The 20,101-nt window shown below is 41.4% G+C and overlaps 1 protein-coding gene across 2 annotated transcripts; it reads right to left on the reverse strand.

Moving 5' to 3' along the window:
* Window positions 1-11,162, reverse strand: LOC139452145 (transmembrane emp24 domain-containing protein eca-like). 2 transcript variants are annotated; one of them, XM_071233485.1, is made up of 5 exons: window positions 11,021-11,162; window positions 8,589-8,704; window positions 3,656-3,760; window positions 2,902-3,048; window positions 1-1,345 (listed from the first exon to the last, which is right to left on the reverse strand). In XM_071233485.1, the coding sequence occupies exons 1-5, from the start codon at window positions 11,148-11,150 to the stop codon at window positions 1,196-1,198; spliced, it is 648 nt and encodes a 215-aa protein (XP_071089586.1). In that variant the 5' UTR covers window positions 11,151-11,162; the 3' UTR covers window positions 1-1,195. The 2 variants fall into 2 exon arrangements, with proteins under 2 accessions (XP_071089586.1, XP_071089587.1); XM_071233486.1 differs by lacking the exon at window positions 8,589-8,704 and adding an exon at window positions 9,411-9,526.
* Between the last annotated feature and the right edge of the window lie 8,939 nt (window positions 11,163-20,101).

The following is a 20,101-nucleotide window of genomic DNA, read 5'->3' on the forward strand; positions in this document are numbered from 1 at the left end:
TATAGTTACCAAGATAATTACATCACTGACCTAGTATCTGAATACGACAGACAAATAAAGCGTCATGCTGTCTTGAGGGGTCACACGGCTTAGCATATCACACAAATTGATAATCAGTAATTTCTTGCAGCCAACCAAAAGAGCAACCCCATTTCTCAGCCATGCTAGTTGTAAATTATGACTATTGAAAATATCAATTCTGCTGATGTCATTCCCGTATCATTCATTCAGTGACTAGGGTTTTCAAAATTTCACTTCTTGCATGATCAACTTTCAATTCAGATCTGTTGCAGTCTTCTGCATGGATGACGACGGCTTAAGTATTTCTTCACCTAAATGATCGGGAATTGAGGGCTGATTCAAACAATTTAAACATGCCTTCGCTGGTTCAAAACGTCAATCCTGAGTCAACGGTGCAAATACGAAAAAATGCCCACAAAAGAATTGTAACACTCCTTTATATAATTACAATAAAATGAAATTTCAATTCATTTTCAACAAAATTACAACAGTTGGGGAGAGTTTTTACAATGATTACATCTATATCATGTTTGCAGCTTTTGACCGACAGATTCAATGATGACTTTCCCGATCCCTCACAAACACTCCACTACCTAACTTATGTACAGTCAGATACAGTACCTACTTCCATATTACTATTTATATTTACCAAGCTAGACAGAACAAGCAGCACGAAACACGAAAACACTCAACGGATTACCAGGAACATAATCCAAATAAAATACCTGAAAGTACTGTACATAATATTTAAATAAAACATGTGCATATATTTCTTAAACCTTGAAGAAAACAACATTCATTCATTCACAAACATCCACCAATTACTCCAGATGATCTCTCAAACAGCCAGGCATTCGACACGTTTCCATGAATGTAAGGCAGTTATTATGGACACAGTCAGTGAAAGTAACATTCGTCATGACAATGGAATGATATAATCATGATAATCATAACTGGGGGAAAACGGAAGCTTTTTAATTAATGGACAACAGTTACTGTGAAATGGACTAAGGGAAGTAACTCTTGTACTCAGGTCAGAGACTGGTGGCTAAAAGTCAAAGCTCTTTCACTGTCACTAAAACTCAAACGTCTTTGCTGAACTATTATCTTTATTACTGTTCTGTGGGGTTTTATTCTCTTTTCTCACTAACTGTGCCCATGACATTTGTATTAATTAAACTAATTTCTTAGCCTCAAAGAAGCTCTTTAAATGTCTCATTTGCCAGAAGCCTGTTACAAGGAGGATGAGTGTTTGGGCAATGGACCACCATAGTACTCTCTGGTTGGTGCTCTCGCTGGTAGATCGGAACCTCTCCTCTCGGTACTGAAACATAAAAATATGATGTGACTGATAAACTCGGGTAACGTGGGGGGTCACACAGGACAAACACAGTAACTTCTTCACCTGTCTAACCCTGAAACGGCATATCATGTACGGCCAATGAAATCTGAAAATAATACATGACACACACACAAGGGTATTTAGATCTGTAGAGAATGATTATTGTGTGTAGGGTAAGTCGAATTTCAAGATCAAACAGATGTGGAGTATTTATTCATCTCGTCAAGTCTGTCTGGAAGACAATGCTGCTTCTTGAACTATTACTTCTCAGACTTACTGGTTTGACATCCAGCGATAGTCAAGAGTTACCATCTTATCTTTCTAATATTCCACAAATCTGGCCACCAATTTATCCAAGGCATGCTACTAGACCAGCCTCCCTGCTGCCCCACTAGACCAGCCTCCCTGCTGCCCCACTAGACCAGCCTTCCTGCTACCCCACTAGACCAGCCTCCCTGCTGCCCTAATGTTCCCTATCCACCCTGGTCCACTCAAGCCATCCTACTAGACCAGCCTCCCTGCTACCCCAATCGAACCAACCTCCCTGCACCCCATCACCCCACTGCCCTGCTGTACCCACTAGACCAGCCTCCCTGCACCCCATCACCCCACCGCCCCGCTGTAACCACTAGACCAGCCTCCCTGCACCTCATCACACCACCGCCCTGCTGTACCCACTAGACCAGCCTCCCTGCACCCCATCACCCCCACTGCCCTGCTGTACCCACTAGACCAGCCTCCCTGTCACCCCATCACACCACCGCCCTGCTGTAACCACTAGACCAGCCTCCCTGCACCCCATCACACCACCGCCCTGCTGTACCCACTAGACCAGCCTCCCTGCACCCTATCACCCCACCGCCCTGCTGTACCCACTAGACCAGCCTCCCTGCACCCCATCACCCACCGCCCTGCTGTACCCACTAGACCAGCCTCCCTGCACCCCATCACACCACCGCCCTGCTGTACCCACTAGACCAGCCTCCCTGCACCCCATCACCCCCACTGCCCTGCTGTACCCACTAGACCAGCCTCCCTGCACCGGATCACCCCACCGTCCTGCTGTACCCACTAGACCAGCCTCCCTGTCACCCCATCACACCACAGCCCTGCTGTAACCACTAGACCAGCCTCCCTGCACCCTATCACCCCACTGTCCTGCTGTACACACTAGACCAGCCTCCCCATGCAGGTGGTCTCCTCCAACCTGCTGTACCCACTAGACCAGCCTCCCTGCACCCCATCACCCCCACTGTCCTGCTGTACCCACTAGACCAGCCTCCCTGCACCCCATCACCCCCACTGCCCTGCTGTACCCACTAGCCCAGCCTCCCTGCACCCCATCACCCCCACTGCCCTGCTGTACCCACTAGACCAGCCTCCTTGTCACCCCACCGTCCTGCTGTACCCACTAGACCAGCCTCCCTGTCACCCCACCGCCCTGCTGTACCCACTAGACCAGCCTCCCTGTCACCCCACCGCCCTGCTGTAACCACTAGACCAGCCTCCTTGTCACCCCACCGCCCTGCTGTACCCACCCTCTGGTAGTTCTGCTCCTTGGTGATCTGCTCCACCTGGTCCAGGAGCTGCCTCACACGCAGCTGAAGCTCACTTAGTTTGTCCTTGGCCTGGATCTGCTGGTAGTCGACTGCATGCTCTCCGACTTGCACGTCCAGGTGCACACGCTGCAGACAGACACACCAGTGTACAGCTCACAATGCAAAACCCACCATCATCAGCATTTACATAATGGTATTTTGCTGGCATGGAAATTGACACTCACCTGTAGGCCCGAGTCTAGTAGAAATTACCTTGATTCAGCATCATCTTGAAAGGTCATGTTTGTTTTGTTTGTTTATTGTCCTCAGCAATATTCCAGCTATATGACGGTGGTCTGTAAATAATCGAGTCTGGACCAGACAATCCAGTGACTGATATCATGAGCATCGATCTACAATGTCAAACACGGTGACATGCTTCAACCAAGTCAGCGAGCCTGACCACCCGATCCTGTTAGTCGCCTCTTACGACATGCATAGTCGCCTCTTACGGCAAGCATGGGTTGCTAAAGACATATTCTAACCCGGATCTTCACAGGTCTTGAAAGGTAATGCATAGTGCTGACAGAACATACATAAATGTAAACCAAGTGGATGCTGGATGTGGACTACACTTCTGGAGTGAAATAGGTAAAGAAATGTAGTGTAACACCGCTGTCAACCAAAAGATGAAATATCAATGGTGAAAGGATGATGGTGCCGACACGTATGATCAGCTCAATGGGGAACTCACCAGTTGTCCAGCAGAGAACCAGGCTGTAGAGTTGGAGTGGAGACAAACCACGTGCTCCCCAGCTGAGTGTGAGGTGAAGGTGAACCGACCCTCAGCAGCATATGTCTGAAATAAAAGGTACGTAGATATATAGACTTGCATGTAACCAGGGGAACATACTCACTGAATCAATGGTTACCGATGATATACAAAAAGTTAAACTTCACATATCATTGTGTTTTTTTCTTTTCAACTTCAGCCATTTTTAAGCTATGTGTGTGTGTGTGTGTGTGTGCATCTCATCTAACACTATGAACTCAGCAATACTCCAGCCATAAAGAGGGCAGATAAAATAATAATCGAGCTTCGACCAGATAATCGAGTGGATGATATTGCAAACAATGACCATGCTCTCGGGGATGATGACCAGCAGTCAACTAAACAACTGATTTGTCTGTTGTTTCACGCCACACTCAGCAATATTCCAGCTATATGACGGTGGTCTGTAAATAATCGAGTCTGGACCAGACAATCCAGTGACTGACATCATGAGCATCAATCCACTAATTTGGGATATGATGACATGCATCAACAAAGTCAGCGAGTCTGACCACCCAATCCCATTAGTCACCTCTTACAACAAGCATAGTCGCCTCTTACGGCAAGAATTGGTTGCTGAAGACCTATTCTATCCCAGATCTTCACAGGTCACTAAACAACAGAGTCTGACCACCTGATCCATTAGATGACCTCTTATGACCAGACACAGGCTGCTGGGGTGAAATTCTAACCTGGCATCCCCATGTTTTTTACATCATGGCAACCAGTGAAGTAACTGAGGTTCAATTGAGTGGTCAATTGTGCCAGCAACAATTCTGGTACATCAAATAGCCAAATAGCAGCCAGTGTGACTACCCAATCTAATGGCCTGTGCGAAACTGTCATTGAATACTGCTTGTATTGGGGACCTGTGACCTGAGTAAGTTTCCAAGCTGATTTTAACACTATTCAAGCTTGATACGCCAGGAGCAGTTGTCCCATTGCCGGGAACACCAGAAACAATTGATGTTGTCAGAGGTCAAATTGCAGTAAATATCCACATGATCAATGTCTAGATTGATTTATAGTGAGTGAGTGAGTATGGCTTTACGCTGCTTTTAGCAGTATTCCAGCAAAATCACGACAGGGGACACCAGAAATGGGCTTCACACATTGTACACATGAGGGGAATTGAACCCAGGCCTTTGGCGCAACAAGCGAACACTTTAACCACTAGGCTACCACACCGCCCCCAGATTGATTCATGTAACATCGTACAAGTTTGTTTGTTTGTTGCTTAATGCCGCACTCAGCAATATTTCAGCTATATGACCGCAGTCTGTATTATCGAGCCTGGACCAGACAATCCAGTGATTGACATCATGAGCATCGATCCACACAACATACCCTCATATGAACTATTGCCATAACAAGAACATGACAAATTACAAGGACCTTGGTCAAGTAAACAGTGATGTTTCTACATTTCAACAAAATCTTAGCATGCTCGACAAAATGCAAAATATAGAAATACAAAACATGAAATATGAAAGGCAAAATAAAAATGAAGGAAAACACATGAAAATGAGAAACACACATGCAGGAGCAATGGTAGTCTACAGGTTGGTAATGACTCAATGAAAGAGACCAGTGAAACAGTGACACCACTGTGAAGGTATCATGCACTACAACACTAAGCAGTTGTTAAATTAGTAAACCTTGCCAACCATGTTGGCAGATAACATCAAACATGACGCCTGAGTTCGCGTCACCGACCTAACAGGTAAACTTTCAGGGGTGCCCAGATTCAAATACAACCGCAGCGACCCTCTGAGACCCAGGAACATCATAACATAGGACAAGTGTCAATCTTGATTCATGAAGGACTATTCTCCTTCAAGGTTCATGCTTGTCATGCAATGGTAAGCTTGGGACAAGAAAAAGTCCAATGACGGTCGTCTTCATTGACTAGCAGCATTTGAGGGCTATAATTGTGTACTAGTTTTCTATTGCTTCAGCTTTGCTACAAATTGCAACTGGATGAAGCAGACAGAAAAGGAACCGTTGTCAACATTTCTGTTGGCAGACATTCTACCACCAGACCATGGAGGCAACCTTAATATATCTGGACATTTCACACAGTGGTTCATAATCATTATAGTATGACATATAATCAACATTGCCAACGGGTTGTATAGTGTTTCAAAATAGTGAATATAATTCCCCAAATCCTTAAAATTTTGAATGTGAAAAGTCACTAAAAGTACAGCTTCTTTGTACCACTGATCATGCTGATCATGTAGGAAATATGCCCCGTGAAAAAATATTGAAAGCAGTTCAACAGCCTATGTGGTTATTGATTGTTGAGCAGATGTAGACAGCCATTACAGCAGATGGTGACACATAAGTGCCAATTATTTATATTGATGAAAGAGATCACAATTGACAGTAAGGCCAGATTCTTTTTCAAACTTGGTTTACAAATCAGCTGACTCAAAAAAATTGAAACGTGACGAAGAAAAAAATATGACAGTATTTTTAAATAAGTAGTTTTTATTCCAGCGACCAGAATTAAGTAATAATACTTTCTCCCACCCCATACCCTTCTTTGGGCAACAAGTAGAAATAAGGTTATATTATAACATCCAGTCCAGGTGGCAGGAAGAGATGATGGTCGAAAACATACACCATTTTGGTCTTTGGACAAACCAAGGAGCATTATCCTGTGACAGCTAGGGGACATGACTCTCGTCTTGGACCACTGTAAAACCTGTGCTTTCAAATGCTCTACAGTAGAGAGAGTAGGTGTGCCTACAGCATCAGAGCAACACAGACACAGTTTCCAGAAGTTGACATGTTTCATTGGTATTTATTAAAAGGCTGACACTACAGGAATCAGTGGGAGGGTGGTAGAACACAGCACCTCTATCTGAGAGGTAAGCAAAACTCTGATGAGGGCAGTTTGGGGTCAGGAAGAGGGGTCCGGAAGGGGGAACATCGCTACTGTTCTCTGTCTGGATCTCTATTACCTGGATCTGTTGACAATGCCTTACAGGAAGAGAGTAGTTACCATGAATTGAAGCCAGGGATTTATCAACGATCGCAAGCTAAGTTTCTGTGGCTGGCAAACGGAAAGCCATTATTTTGTCAAAAAATGTGAACACATTTCTTGTTAAATTTTGAGGCCTCTTAACATGGCATTCAATGCAAAAATGTAAACTCAGTATCAACGTCTTTCTTTCTCAGTATTGGTTCTGTTGACATAAAAATACAAATAACCTTAGCAAAACTAATCAACATGAATTACGAACTTGTACATTCCAACTTTACCTTTACCAGCATTTTCCTTAATAACTCACTGGAAACCCAACATCAGCTACCTCAATGAGAGCTTATCATGAGATGTAAGCCACTGACCATTAAGTTATCATCCCGGATGCTGAAGTCTTGTGCTGGGAAACCATCGTTGATTCCGTACATGATGTACACAACACTCTAATGGTTGTTTACTCGCAATCATGTTCGTATTTCCAAAGCTGTTCCTCATTTTGTGCATGCTGAGGCTAACAACTGCATTCTTGCTTCTCAGGCACTGCCTAAAACTCCTAGGTTAAAATGAAATACTTGTGTTTCAGGTAACCATGGTAACAAGACCTTGACACAGACTAGGGTAGTGCCAACCACACAGGTAAACATGGCAGGGTTGCAAGTAAAAAATGTTATGATTGCAAGTGAAAAGTCTGGGTTGCAATTAAATCAGGGTTGCAAGTAAAAATGTTATGATTGTAAGTGAAAAGTCAGGGTTGCAAATAAATCAGGGTTGCAAATAAATCAGGGTTGCAAGTAAAAATGTTATAATTGCATGTGAAAACTCAGGGTTGCAAGTAAAAATGTTATGATTGTAAGTGAAAAGTCAGGTTTGCAAATAAGTCAGGGTTGCAAGTAATAATGTCAGTGCTGCAAGCAAACAATTAAGGTTTGTTTGACAAATATAGGACGGGAAGTGAAATAACCGGCTGGTTGGGTTAGCGGAAACACAAGTATTTTTACGAAAACCTTTTTACCAACTAAAGTATGTTTGGCCTTCACAAAAGTCCATAATCTGGTTATATCGGCAAGGACATAATTATTGGTCATAAATTTCATATTAGTGGATGTTTTATGCTACTACTGTGGTGAAGGTGCTAGCATCTAGATTCTGTTAGTGACAGCAAGCTACCATACATTTCCCAGCACAAGACTGTGTAGACTAACCACAGCCACAACACCAACTATCTGCAGTCAAGACAGAGATCCAGACAGGAGAACGGACAAAAGGCATCACTATCTAGCATAGCTGCATCAACAGGCATAAGTTTCAATACTTCTATGTTGTCATAGTTTATCAGACATGATAAAAGACAAGACCTCCCAAAACCAGATCAGACATTGAACATGCTGAAGATCATAAGACACTGTCCTCCTGTAAACACTGGTACATTGGAATTATTGTTAACATGTTAACACATCCAAATCTGGTACATAAACAATGTATATGCAAAGGCTGGATATTTTAGTAAGTATTAATAATTAAAATAAATAAATAATTAAAATAAATAAATAAATAATTAATTAAAATAAATAAATAATTAATTTCAATCTGTCTGTCTAAATACAAAACAACTGTCTCCCAACATTATTCTCCTAAAGGTCCTGCAGATGAAGAAAATTGCTGTGTTTTCCATTCTTTTCTTTCTTGAAACATACAATTTTGGATTTATTGCTCATTACTAATACTTTGATTAACCCCTGGTATAGTACAATCATTCGCTAAAATAAATTTCCCAAACTTGTGCCTGTGCTGCAACTAAACCTAATGTTTCTAGGACCAGGACTAAGAAAAGACACCTCGGACCATGTAGGACTGGGGACTCACCCTGGAGAGAACTATTTTGCCCTCCGGGTCCTTGACCTCCACTAGCATACCAATACCTGGCGCTACCGGCATGTAATCTTTTACATTGTGGTCAAAAGCCTGAACTTTGTATTTGCCTGCAAACAGAGGGATTACAATCATAACACACACAAGACTATACATAGGAACATGGGAGAAGAAATCCTCACAGCATAGTATGTTGGAGTTGATGACTTGGGGTTTTGAAAGAAGTAATAAACTTCACAAGAAATTAGTTTCCACAATGCTTGCAAATTCACAAAACTGGAACTTCACTGCAACACAGTAACCTCCCCTGAAAAAATACATTTCTCTTTCCACTGAATTTGGTTTTCAATACATGTTGATCTTATGACTGACAGTAATTTCTAATCAAGTTTACTGTGGAAGTGTCTTTGTTTATTTTATATTTTCACAATTAAAAAATTATGCAACCTTAAAAATATTTCCATATCAATTTTAGCCGTTGTGGTAATAAATGCATCCAAAATTGTATTAAAAAAATCAATAATGATACATAACTTTACCAACTCTTGTGGGTTTTCTTTAGAAGTTAGCAGTCAGGCAGAAATCTGATTGTCAGTGTAATGAATTGACCCAAAAGAAAGGCAGGTCAAATCTCAACAACATACTATCACCAGTCAGGTTGCCTCTCCCTTGAACCAACATCACACACACACATCATAACATGCACTGCACATCAGGGAGTAGCACAGCTAACTGGCCCATCCATGCAGACTCAGCTATGTTAGAGACACATTATGATGCATGATGAACGACACTGGCGACACATCAGAGTCTTACCCTTGACAGGACAACTTTATCTTCCGGGTCCCTAATTTCTACATGCATCCCTAGGCCGTAGACTGTCGGGACATAGTCATTTACATTTCTATCAAAGATTTCAACTTTGTACCTTCCTGAAAAATCAATTGGCAGTATTAGACATGCACAATTACCACAGCTCGAAAATATTTTTGATTGTGTGAAATTTTCAACACTCATTTTCTCTCTGGTTATCTCAAATAAATTTGAAAATGTTCATAAACTTGTTTCATTCTGTCCACATACCATGCATACAATCACTTTCACAATCTAATATGTCTAAGTACAATTAAAATACAACAATAAAGTAAGATACAAAGATGTTGTGGTTCCCAAAGCAAAACATAAAGGTTATTTTACAAAAAGTGATTTAGGCAAAATCTTACACGTAAATTAAGCATGATTAACAGATGAGAAATGTGTGTAAAATTTAGTGGAGGAGACCCCAAAAGAGGTAGGTTGGTGATCAGAACTACAATTTTAGACATATTACTTTTCTTTGAGTGAGTGAGTTGTGTTAACCCCTCTTATAACATTATTCCAGTTGTATCACAGTGTGCCAGCTTAATGTTGGAGGAAAGCCTGAAGTGATGCAGGTCTGAGAAGTTTACTACTTCGGTGAAACCCATGAGCAAGGGTATGGTGCTGACAAACCTAGAAATACAATCAGGGCGAACCGGGATCTGAACCCACAGTGAATCACGCCGCCTTAGACAACTTGGCCACCAGTGCCCCCACTTTTCTTCTGAAATATCATGATCATATTCACTATTTCTAGATATGACAAGTTATTCAAAATTAACATAATAATTAAAAATCCCAGCAGAAGTATTAATTCCATCTTTTTAAAATCTCACAACAATGTTTTCTTGTCTTCAGAACTCAATTCTCTCTAACATGTCTCAGTTAACATCTCCATAATTCTACATATTGAGAATGAGATAAGACATTCTAGTCATGCCTATACTGGTTACTGAACTCAAATTCTGATGCTTTTTTTCTCAAACTCTTGAAGTCATGAACAATTTCTGTTGTTGTCTACAGAGAGAAATAACCCTTTAAATTGTTTCTGGAAATCTATTTAGTACGTGAAAGCACAGATCATAGTTTATTGTAGGCACTAACAGAAGCCATAAAATTGCATCAACATAGCAATATTATCAAACCATCTGTAACATGATAGATTAAGATAAAATGTTTGAAAAGGTGCAATTTTTAAGTGGTTATCTGTTGAGCAGAACCAGTAATAACTTAAAAACGTACTCAATCAACACATATGGTGAATCCAGATCCATTATTCGGACATATTAATTTGACTATTCATTGCTAGGCATGCTGTTGATACTGACCATGCTACGTCTGTTATGTTTAAGCTTTCCGAAACTTATAATCACCGAAGTATTTAATTTAACCGAATTTGTAAACAAAATAGTGATGGTTATACGCAATATGTTATCTGTCTGACAGCAATTTAAGGCTACGTGGAACTCTGCATAGTAACGTGTCGTTAGTTTGGAAACGACTTCCTGTCACAGCCGGTGACTTCTGCAAGAGTTCAAATTCAAACCCCACTCCTTTTACAAACTTACCAACAACCATTGTTTCATCCGGAATTTCTTCTATGAAACATTTCTTCTCTGTTTCACCAATGTGAAAATATAAGCCTGAAACAACTGAAAATGTTGCAAGAGAAACCAGAAAATACGACGTGCACGCCATCTTGCCACTTGGAACGGAAGTTGAATGAGGTAGAGTCTGCGCCGCGCACCTGCCACGTAGCTGTCTGGAAACGGAAGTGTCGATTATACAGTTAATGTTGTTAACGATAGTCTGGTTAAACGGGTGCGCGAAAACAGCATCCCTCAAACATAGCCTATTGATGCGCTCGTAAAATAACAAATAGAGGCATTCAGGAAACTTCAACGAAAGCTAATTTGCAGATTCAAATAGTTTATTTATAAAAACTAGCGTGAGGCCCGGTAACGGTATAACGAGACAGCGGTGGCACTATAGCGCGGTAATTGAGCGGATGGTAGAGCTCGGGCTGCGCCCGGTAAACTGCATTGTTGCCAAAACTACAAATTAAGTAAGTCTACAAATTAATTTGGCAATAAAATATAAAATCCACCTCGACGATAACTAACCTATGTAATGTTTTGTTTCTTTTTGGAGAGGAACGGGGTGTCTTCTCTTGAAATAAGTTTAAATATCTATAGATGTAACAGGGGCGTTTGGGTAGCCTAGAGGTTAAAGCGTTCGCTCGTCACGCCGAAGACCGGGTTCGATTCCCGCATGGGTACAATGTGTGAAGCCCATTTCTGGTGTCCCCCGCCGTGATATTGCTGGAATATTGCTTAAAGCAGCGTAAAACAATGATCACTCACTTGCTATAGGTGCAACAGGGTCAGAGGTCAAGTGGTTAAAGGGTTGGCTATCCCCGAAGTAGACTCAGGTTTGTTTCCCCACATCCATAATGAGGTTTAATTCTCCGCCATGACACTTCTTGAGTGTTACTGATGTTGCTATTAAGAGGACAGAAACCAAAACGTACATACATGTGCTCGAATACTAATGCATCGTACAAAATGATGACAACGGTAATATGTAACGGTAACCCCATTGTATTATTTTTAAGTGTTCGTCATTATCTTGTTTAATCTTTGAATAAAATCCCCTCAGATGGCTGTGTAATTGCATGAAGTGGAAGTACTTATACTTGTGCTATTGGTGTGGTATTAATTATATTTTCATAAACTTAAATGTTTATATGTACCACAGAATGTATTCAATATTCCAAAGTAAACTACAAAGCGTACACGTTCTTAGTCAGATGACGGGTCTGAACATCACGTGACGCAGCGGGCTTCACACTGAAAGAAATGCATTTGTCATATCAAAGTCATCGCCGGGAAAACCACGTTCAAGGGACGCAACTCTAGCATGCCTCGTGAACCGAGGTATTCTACTTGTTAAAGTTATTTTACTCGTATCAACTATACGATCGAACCACGCTGCATGTTATTATCTTTTCACAGTTGATGAACAAAATATTGTCTATTGTAAACTCAAGTTCACTTAATACCTTCACTTATCACGGCGGGGGACACCAGAAATGGGCTTTACACTTTGTACCCGTGTGGGGAATGGAACTAGGACTTTCGGCGTGATGAGAGAACGCTTCAACCCTTTGGCTTTAGTGGATACATGAAGGAAATGAGCTGTTATCATGATGATAACGTATGACAAACTAAATCACCGAAACGTATTTCATAAGGCTGTGACATAAAAGCTCGTTTGACAACAGAAGGGCTCTGTCATGGTATCGGTCCAATTTCTGATACGTCTGTCCAAAAAACGCACCAAATAATGGTACAACCATTATATGAACTCTATCATGCGCAAGTGAAATATTATCCTCAGCAAAAAAGTTATAATATATATCCTGTTATCCAGGAACGTACTGTATTACGCCGGAAATATCAATGATATCTCGACAGAATCAGACAACGTTGACAGGAAAAGTTGTAAAGGGAAGTTAATCATCCAGCAATCTTAATTGTATATACCAGCTGACTTCATTGAGACTTATTTTGTAATCGGTGAATGGAATTGTCAAGGAAGTTCTGCCATGTCACATCCTGGTACACAGTCAGGGACGAGGCCAAATCCCGATCTTTTTTTAAATTTGAAACTTTGTTAATCCGGACATATAGTTCCCAGAATTGTTTTCCTGATTAACAGAATAATGAATCCCGATCACAATGCCCCCGTGTATGCACATGCGTTCAGCCCCTGTCAATACCGTGTAAGAACTGGTCTTCAGCAACCCATACTTGTAACTAAGAGGCGACTGACGGGATCGGGTCAGGCTCGGAGACTTGGTTGATGCATGTCTTGGTATCCCAATTGCGTAGATCTCATGATGCCAATCACTTGATTGTCTGGTCCAGATTCGATTATTTACAGACCGCCGTTGTATATCTAGAATATTGATGAGTGCGGCGTCCAACAAGAAAAAAACAAAGCACACGAGGCCCTATCTGTACACGTCAATGAGATGTTGTATATGTACAGTGCCTTGAAATATGTACATACACACTATGATGGGGCTGACATACCATTGTAACTATTGCGAAACAACAAATGGTTTATTTTACGTCTATCGAAACGATTAACAGTGTAGCGAGAGCCTCGATGTTCAGCCTGTTGTTCCTAAGCATTGTATTGCATTGGGGTGGACAAAAAGAAGGCTTTGATTGTGAGACCAGTTGTTACACCGTGTTCAACAAACGAAAAACATGTATTTGTGTAACACCTAGTGAGTGGTTAAGTAATATGGTTTTACGCCGCTTATAGCAATGTTCCACCAACATGACATCGAAGGACAAGGGCCTCGACCATTACATCCAATTGTGAAATCGAACCCGGGCTATTCGCGAGACTTGTGAAAGCATTAACCACTAGACTACCCCACCGCCCCTGAAAGTGTGCTTGAAGTGATGAATGCAGCTGTCCCTTGCAAAAACAAATATTCCTCCATCGTGAAAATATTTTTTTCTTATTCCTTATTTACATGTATGGTTCCACATTGCAGAGGGGCGTTCGCGTAGCCAAGTGGTTAAAGCGTTCGCTCGTCACGCTGAAAACCCGAGTTCGATTCCCGACATGGGTACAATGTGTGAAGCCTATTTCTGGTGTCCCCCGCCGTGATATCGCTGTACACCCTATGCTGTACTTGTAACCGCGACATTCACGTACATTACACCCAATGGTTGATCCGCTGAGCGAGTATTATGGCAGTCTACCTATATGATGGCAGGTACAGCAACATCTAACTCCATCTATTTTACCCGTGGGAGTCGAAACTGGATCTCCTCCTTGACGAGCAAATCTAAAACTAAAAAGTTCTGTTTTTTTCTATTTTATTTTATTTTATTTTATATTTAAATTGTGAATCAATGCAATTTTGATAAAAATGTCATTTAAATGTAATTAAATTTATTATGTCCACAGATATGAGAATAAAATGTCTATATAAAGACAAACGCGTTTACCTGCCTTTTATCCCAAGAAGAACCGGGTTAGAATTGGTTTTCAGCAAACTATGCATGTCATAAGAGGCGACTATACTTGTTTAAAGAGGTGACTACGCTTGCCGCAAGAGGTGAGCGACTTACGGGATCAGATGGTCAGACTCGATAACTTCCCATTGTATCCCAAGTGCTCATGATGTCAATCACTGGATTGTCTGGTCCAGTTTCGATTATTTACAGACCGCCCCCATAAAGCTGGAATATTGCTGAGTGCGGCGTTAAACAACAAACCTGACGGTCATGGATCTCTTCCATGCATGTCATGTACGTGACAGAAGACTTATCAGTGAGGTGAGGTGAGGTGAAATGGTGTTTAACGTCGCGTTCAAGATTATATAACACTTATATAGCGACGTGCATGCACATGGGTGTGTACGTGTGTGCGTGCGAACCCCAGAGATCTGGATCCCAGGGCAGAAGCTCTACCACTAGACTACGGAGGCCGTCCACTAATCAGAGACCCATGGCATGGTTGTGTGGTGGTTGCTCATGCCTATCAGCCACGGTTTAGTTGTTTCGTCCCGTTCTTATGCCGATTTTACGAGTGCTTCTGGTTCATCCGCATTCGCACTCAACAACTGTTGTTTGTACCTGTGTTGTTCCTGATTGTGGCGCTTGGCACCATTCACGAGAGCAATTGCAAGTGGCGCTTACAGTTTGGTTGATGGCCTGTTGCTGTCACGTTATACCTTGTTATCAATGTAGATGAAAACAAAAATATTCTACGCTGGTCAATGATGAGTGACTTAGTTTTATGCTGCTTTTGCCAAGGCGTGTCTGCTTAATGTGTGAGGAAAGCACAGGGCACAGGTCATAGTCGTTACACTTGGTGAAACCCACAACTAACCAATCAACCTAACTATGGATCCTGCTACACATACGGGACACCACTCTGCTTATCAAAGGTGGATCCTCAAGTTGTAATTATTTCCACACGTACATATGCAACACTCACAGGTCTGGTTTAACTTGAAGGAAAGGGTACTATATAATATCTTGTCGAACTCGTCCAAATTTCGTATTAAAATGTACATATATTGAAACGGTTATTGTTAAGCTTTTATATCTGAAAGAAGTTGAATCATAAATGTTAAACATATAGAACGCTACTGACAGACAAAGATGTATTTCGCATTTTCAACCTGGTAGAAAAGTATACCGAACAATGTTTATGTTTGGTGCATGTTCCTCATTCTGTAACAATAGAACCATAGCAATCGTTCCACTCGCATGTTTCATTCTGCTCAGTTATGCGTGTATAGTAAAGTGTGTACGGGACAATATGCTTGGTATCGACCTTATGCAGACAGAAAGTGAAAACGACAATTTTACGCCCGGACAAACTCAGTAAACCAGCTGTTACAGTTTGAATAACCGGAAGAGCCTTTTGTTTCCAAAATGGCCCCCATTCATCGCCGACACCTGTGCTCGCCGCAATATGGCCTCACACAAAGCACACGTTAAATCTTATTGAATCTCAGCAGCATCAAATCTCACCAGCTGGCATCAGACTGGACTGGGCTCACGTCTAGCAATATGTGTAGGTTAAATCCGCCCATGCGGTCGCGCATCCCCGCAACGGTACTAGTCACGTTTCAAAGGTTTCACGGCGCATTGTATTTACACAGATGGTCATTATTAAGCCGATTGTTGGACTTATCTGATTTTGTGGAGATGGAGCGTTGGACACGCGCCACTTGAGGGTCCATTGTGTTTCAGGTGCTTGAGTGACCCATCTGCCCTGCTGGTCTGAGACAATTTAGTTGCTGATGACAATATTTTGCCATGATTTTACTATTTGGCTTCATTGGCCGCCAAAACACGTAGATACACAAAGCTCATAAGGTGACGTTCACTATAAGATTTCGATTAAATGTATTTTAGTAACTTCAATAAAAAATTCAGGAATGAATTATTTGTTTGCCATCCCTCTGTATACACACCGGTGTTCGAGGAGTGGAAATATTAAGGTAAGGTGAGGTGGAATGGGGTTTAACGTCGCGTTCAAGAATATTGCCCTTAAATAGTGACGACCGTCCCTTAGTTTGGAAATTGACCTTGATTTCAAATCAGAATACTGTATGTGTTGCTCGGTTCTGAACGGTCAGTCTAAGGTATGACATCACAATGTCCACTTATGAATGAAACAACAGCCAGAGCTAATATTTATAGAAAACGTCTTCGTTATTGGTATGATTATACCACTATCTGTTATAAAATAGTGATTTGCGGTTACTGCAGGTGTTAATGCGTGTTGTCTCTCAATTGATCCTGCTAAGTTTGTCATTTGAAACACGCAGTGTGGGTAAATATAAATAAATTGTAATATCAGAAATTATTTTCAAAGCGACATTAAAATGAAGACAATCACATCTTATCGCATTATGTTTGTACTGAGACAGGTCCCCTAAGTCTACTCCAACGCGTGTACCTATAATCATTAGCCCAGATTACTTGCCCGTGACCTTTGACCTATGAGGGAGTGTAACAGCACCACTTATCCCCTAACTAATGCTCTAATCGCTGGAGTTAGAGCCTCTCTCTTATCGCCTATGTCTGAAGATCAAAGGTTAATATCGCCTTATATAATACCAGTAATAGCTGATTATTGCACGCACGACACACGCCGGGTGTTATAAACATGATCACTCCATTATTATGTCCTATAGGTTATTACAGATGCCAGAGCAAGACATCTTGGAGTTTATTCAAAAGAAAGGTGTTAAGTACTGTTAATGTTGACAGTTTGTGTTCAAGTAATAGTGTTGGAGAAATGCGTTTTTTAAAATAGACAAAGACAAATTTTATTTAAGTGAACTGGCTGAATGTCTTTTGTCGTTAAAGAGATAAGATGGATCAATTAAGTGTGTTTATTAGTTTGCTATAAATATATGCTCTGGTAGTATATATTACATGGTAAATTATCATCGAGCTCCGTTTGTCGCGAAGCGATGTCCATTATGAGCTTTAGGATAATTCTTTGTCGTGTTTGTGGCGCTCGGGTAGCCTAGTGGCTAAAGCGTTCGCTCGTCTCACCGAGACCCGGGTTCGATTCCCGACACGGGTACAATGTGTGAAGCCCATTTCTGGTGTGCCCCGCCGTGATATTGCTGGAATAGTACTAAAAGCGGCGAAAAATCAAACTCACTCACTCACTCACTATGTCATGTGTTTTACGGGCGTTTTCTGAAAGTGATGTTCCATAAAGACAGTTTGTTTTAAATAATGACATGACTTTATAATTCAAAGACTCTTGAATAGTTTTGATGACACATTACCCTCCATTAGGGGCTTGGGGGCGTTTATTCCAGGCCCAAAAGTCATGAACTCTCTTCAGCAATGTGTGCTTGAAATACTATCGACAAGGGAATAGTTACAACTTGATTCAGTTTATACAAGCCAAGACCTAATTCACATACCTGAATAATTAACACCGATATCTAAATCTACACACGTGCACTCTCGTCACGCGAACGTATTCACACATGTACAGAGAAACCTCCTTAGTCCGGAAACCCACGTATCGGGACAATGGTTTAAGGAACGGCTACATATGTATATCAGAAGTCGTTACTTCGTAACAATGGTTCGTTCATCCGGACATGTGTTTCTCTTTGAACGGATAATTGAGGTTTCACTGCACCTACTCTGATGGGAGAAAACGTACATTTACACGATCAATGTGTGGTGGAAATGTGAATTTGCTCAAACATACCTGGGAAAGAATGTAATGCACCGTGTTCCTCGTATTTCGATATAAAATAGTCTTATTTTAAACTCGTATCCTATATTAATGTTCTGACACACTGATATACGGGAGACCCGTGAACATCTGGGGTAGAATAGGTCTTCAACAACCGTAAAAGACGACTATGCTTGTCGTAAGAGGCGACTAACGGGATAAGGTGGTCAGGTTCGCTGACTTGGTTGATGCATGTCATCGTATCCCAATTGCGTGGATCGATACTAATGATGTCAATCACTGGATGACAGGTCCAGACCTCGATTATTTACAAACCGCCGTCATATAGCTGGAATATTGCTGAATGCGGCCTTAAATAAGAAAGAAAGAAATACAGGAACCGAAATCGATCATATAATAACATATTTTGCAGGTCTCCCATGGAAATAGCTCTATGTTTACTCTGTCAACAGTTGCCTCTGCTATATGCATCACGTGACATTACACATCACGTGATATTACACATCACGTTAACGGGGGCACGGGTGGCCCAGTCATCTACGGCGCAGTTATTTACTGTGCAGAGGTGCGTCCCTATAGCTAGGCCACACCGGGACCTGTCATTCTGGGTTCGAATCACGATTATTTTTATAGGTTTGTCAGTACCATACTCATACCAGAGTGCCAAAGTCGTTGACACTTGCATACGTTTGGGCTCTCCTCCACATTAAGTTGACACGCCATGGCATGAATGGGATACTTTTCAATGCGGCGTTAAACCCAACTCACTCACTCAATCTTTGCATTATATCATATGACCCATTATAGCGACCATCCGTAGTAGGTTTATCGGTGGTGTCATAGACCTTTATCAACATGATATCAATTTCAAGCATAGATATCAGTAAAATATACATGGATGTTCCTGACATGTGAAAACACAGAAGAGATGGTGCCAATCTTTACACAAGTGTGTATATAAATATACGTACATGAGTGTACTTCATACGCGCAGAATAAATTAAAACTGAGAATGACTGTCGAGGGGGAGTATTCTTTCATAGGTCTAACACGCATATATTTGCTACTGATTTGTGTTGTTTGTTGTTTAACGCCGCACTCAGTAATATTCCAGCTTAATGACGTTGGTCTGTAAATAATCGAGTCTAGACCAGACAATCCAGTGATTGACATCATGAGCATCGATCCACGCAGTTGGGATACGATGACATGCATGAACCAAGTCAGCGAGCCTGACCACCCGATCCCGTTAGTTGCCTCTCTCACAACAAGCATAGTCGCCTTTTACGGCAAGCATGGGTTGCTGGAGACCTATTCTAAGCCGGATCTTCACGGTTCTATTTACCACTGATTAATCAACAGTGTATATACGCGCTCTCAGAATAGAAACAACCAATTTCACGCCCACGTATCTAATTTGCGAAGTGAGTTTATTACTACAGCTTGTATCTAATACAAACAGAATTTTGTCTTGGGAGATGTGACAAATAATATTTTCATCTCAAAATTGAACAGAATGTGAATATGGTACCACTGCATCTCTTAAAATAAAGATGGATGTATTATTTTAATTGGCACCAGGGAAGTAAGTTAAAATAATATTTGATATAAAACATGACTTTGACCAACCGCTTGCCCTCATGTACTTCCACGTTATTATAAGTTATCATAGAGATTTAAAACCCAACCCACGTGCGTTCATGCTATTGGTATTCGTCGCATACCGCACACAATAGCCTTGTTACTATTTATATCCACCATGACGTATATTCAATCGATAATAGTCACGTGTTGAAGAACAGGGCGCGCCGATTGGATCTAATTTGAATCAATATCTAATCAATATTAATTGCCTAGAAGAGCCAACAACGCTA

The sequence above is a fragment of the Haliotis cracherodii genome, unplaced genomic scaffold, assembly GCF_022045235.1.
Source record: "Haliotis cracherodii isolate W230 unplaced genomic scaffold, xgHalCrac1.p SCAF_9, whole genome shotgun sequence".
In the NCBI taxonomy this organism is placed as follows: Eukaryota; Metazoa; Mollusca; class Gastropoda; order Lepetellida; family Haliotidae; genus Haliotis; species Haliotis cracherodii.

Coding starts and splice junctions, on each gene's coding strand:
- LOC139452145 (XM_071233485.1), bottom strand. CDS start 11,150: ATGGCGTGCACGTCGTATTTTCTGGTTTCTCTTGCAACATTTTCAGTT. Junction 8,705..11,020: donor GGATGAAACAATGGTTGTTG/GTAAGTTTGTAA, acceptor CTCTGTTTGCAG/GCAAATACAAAGTTCAGGCT. Junction 1,346..2,901: donor AGGAGCAGAACTACCAGAGG/GTGGGTACAGCA, acceptor TTTATGTTTCAG/TACCGAGAGGAGAGGTTCCG.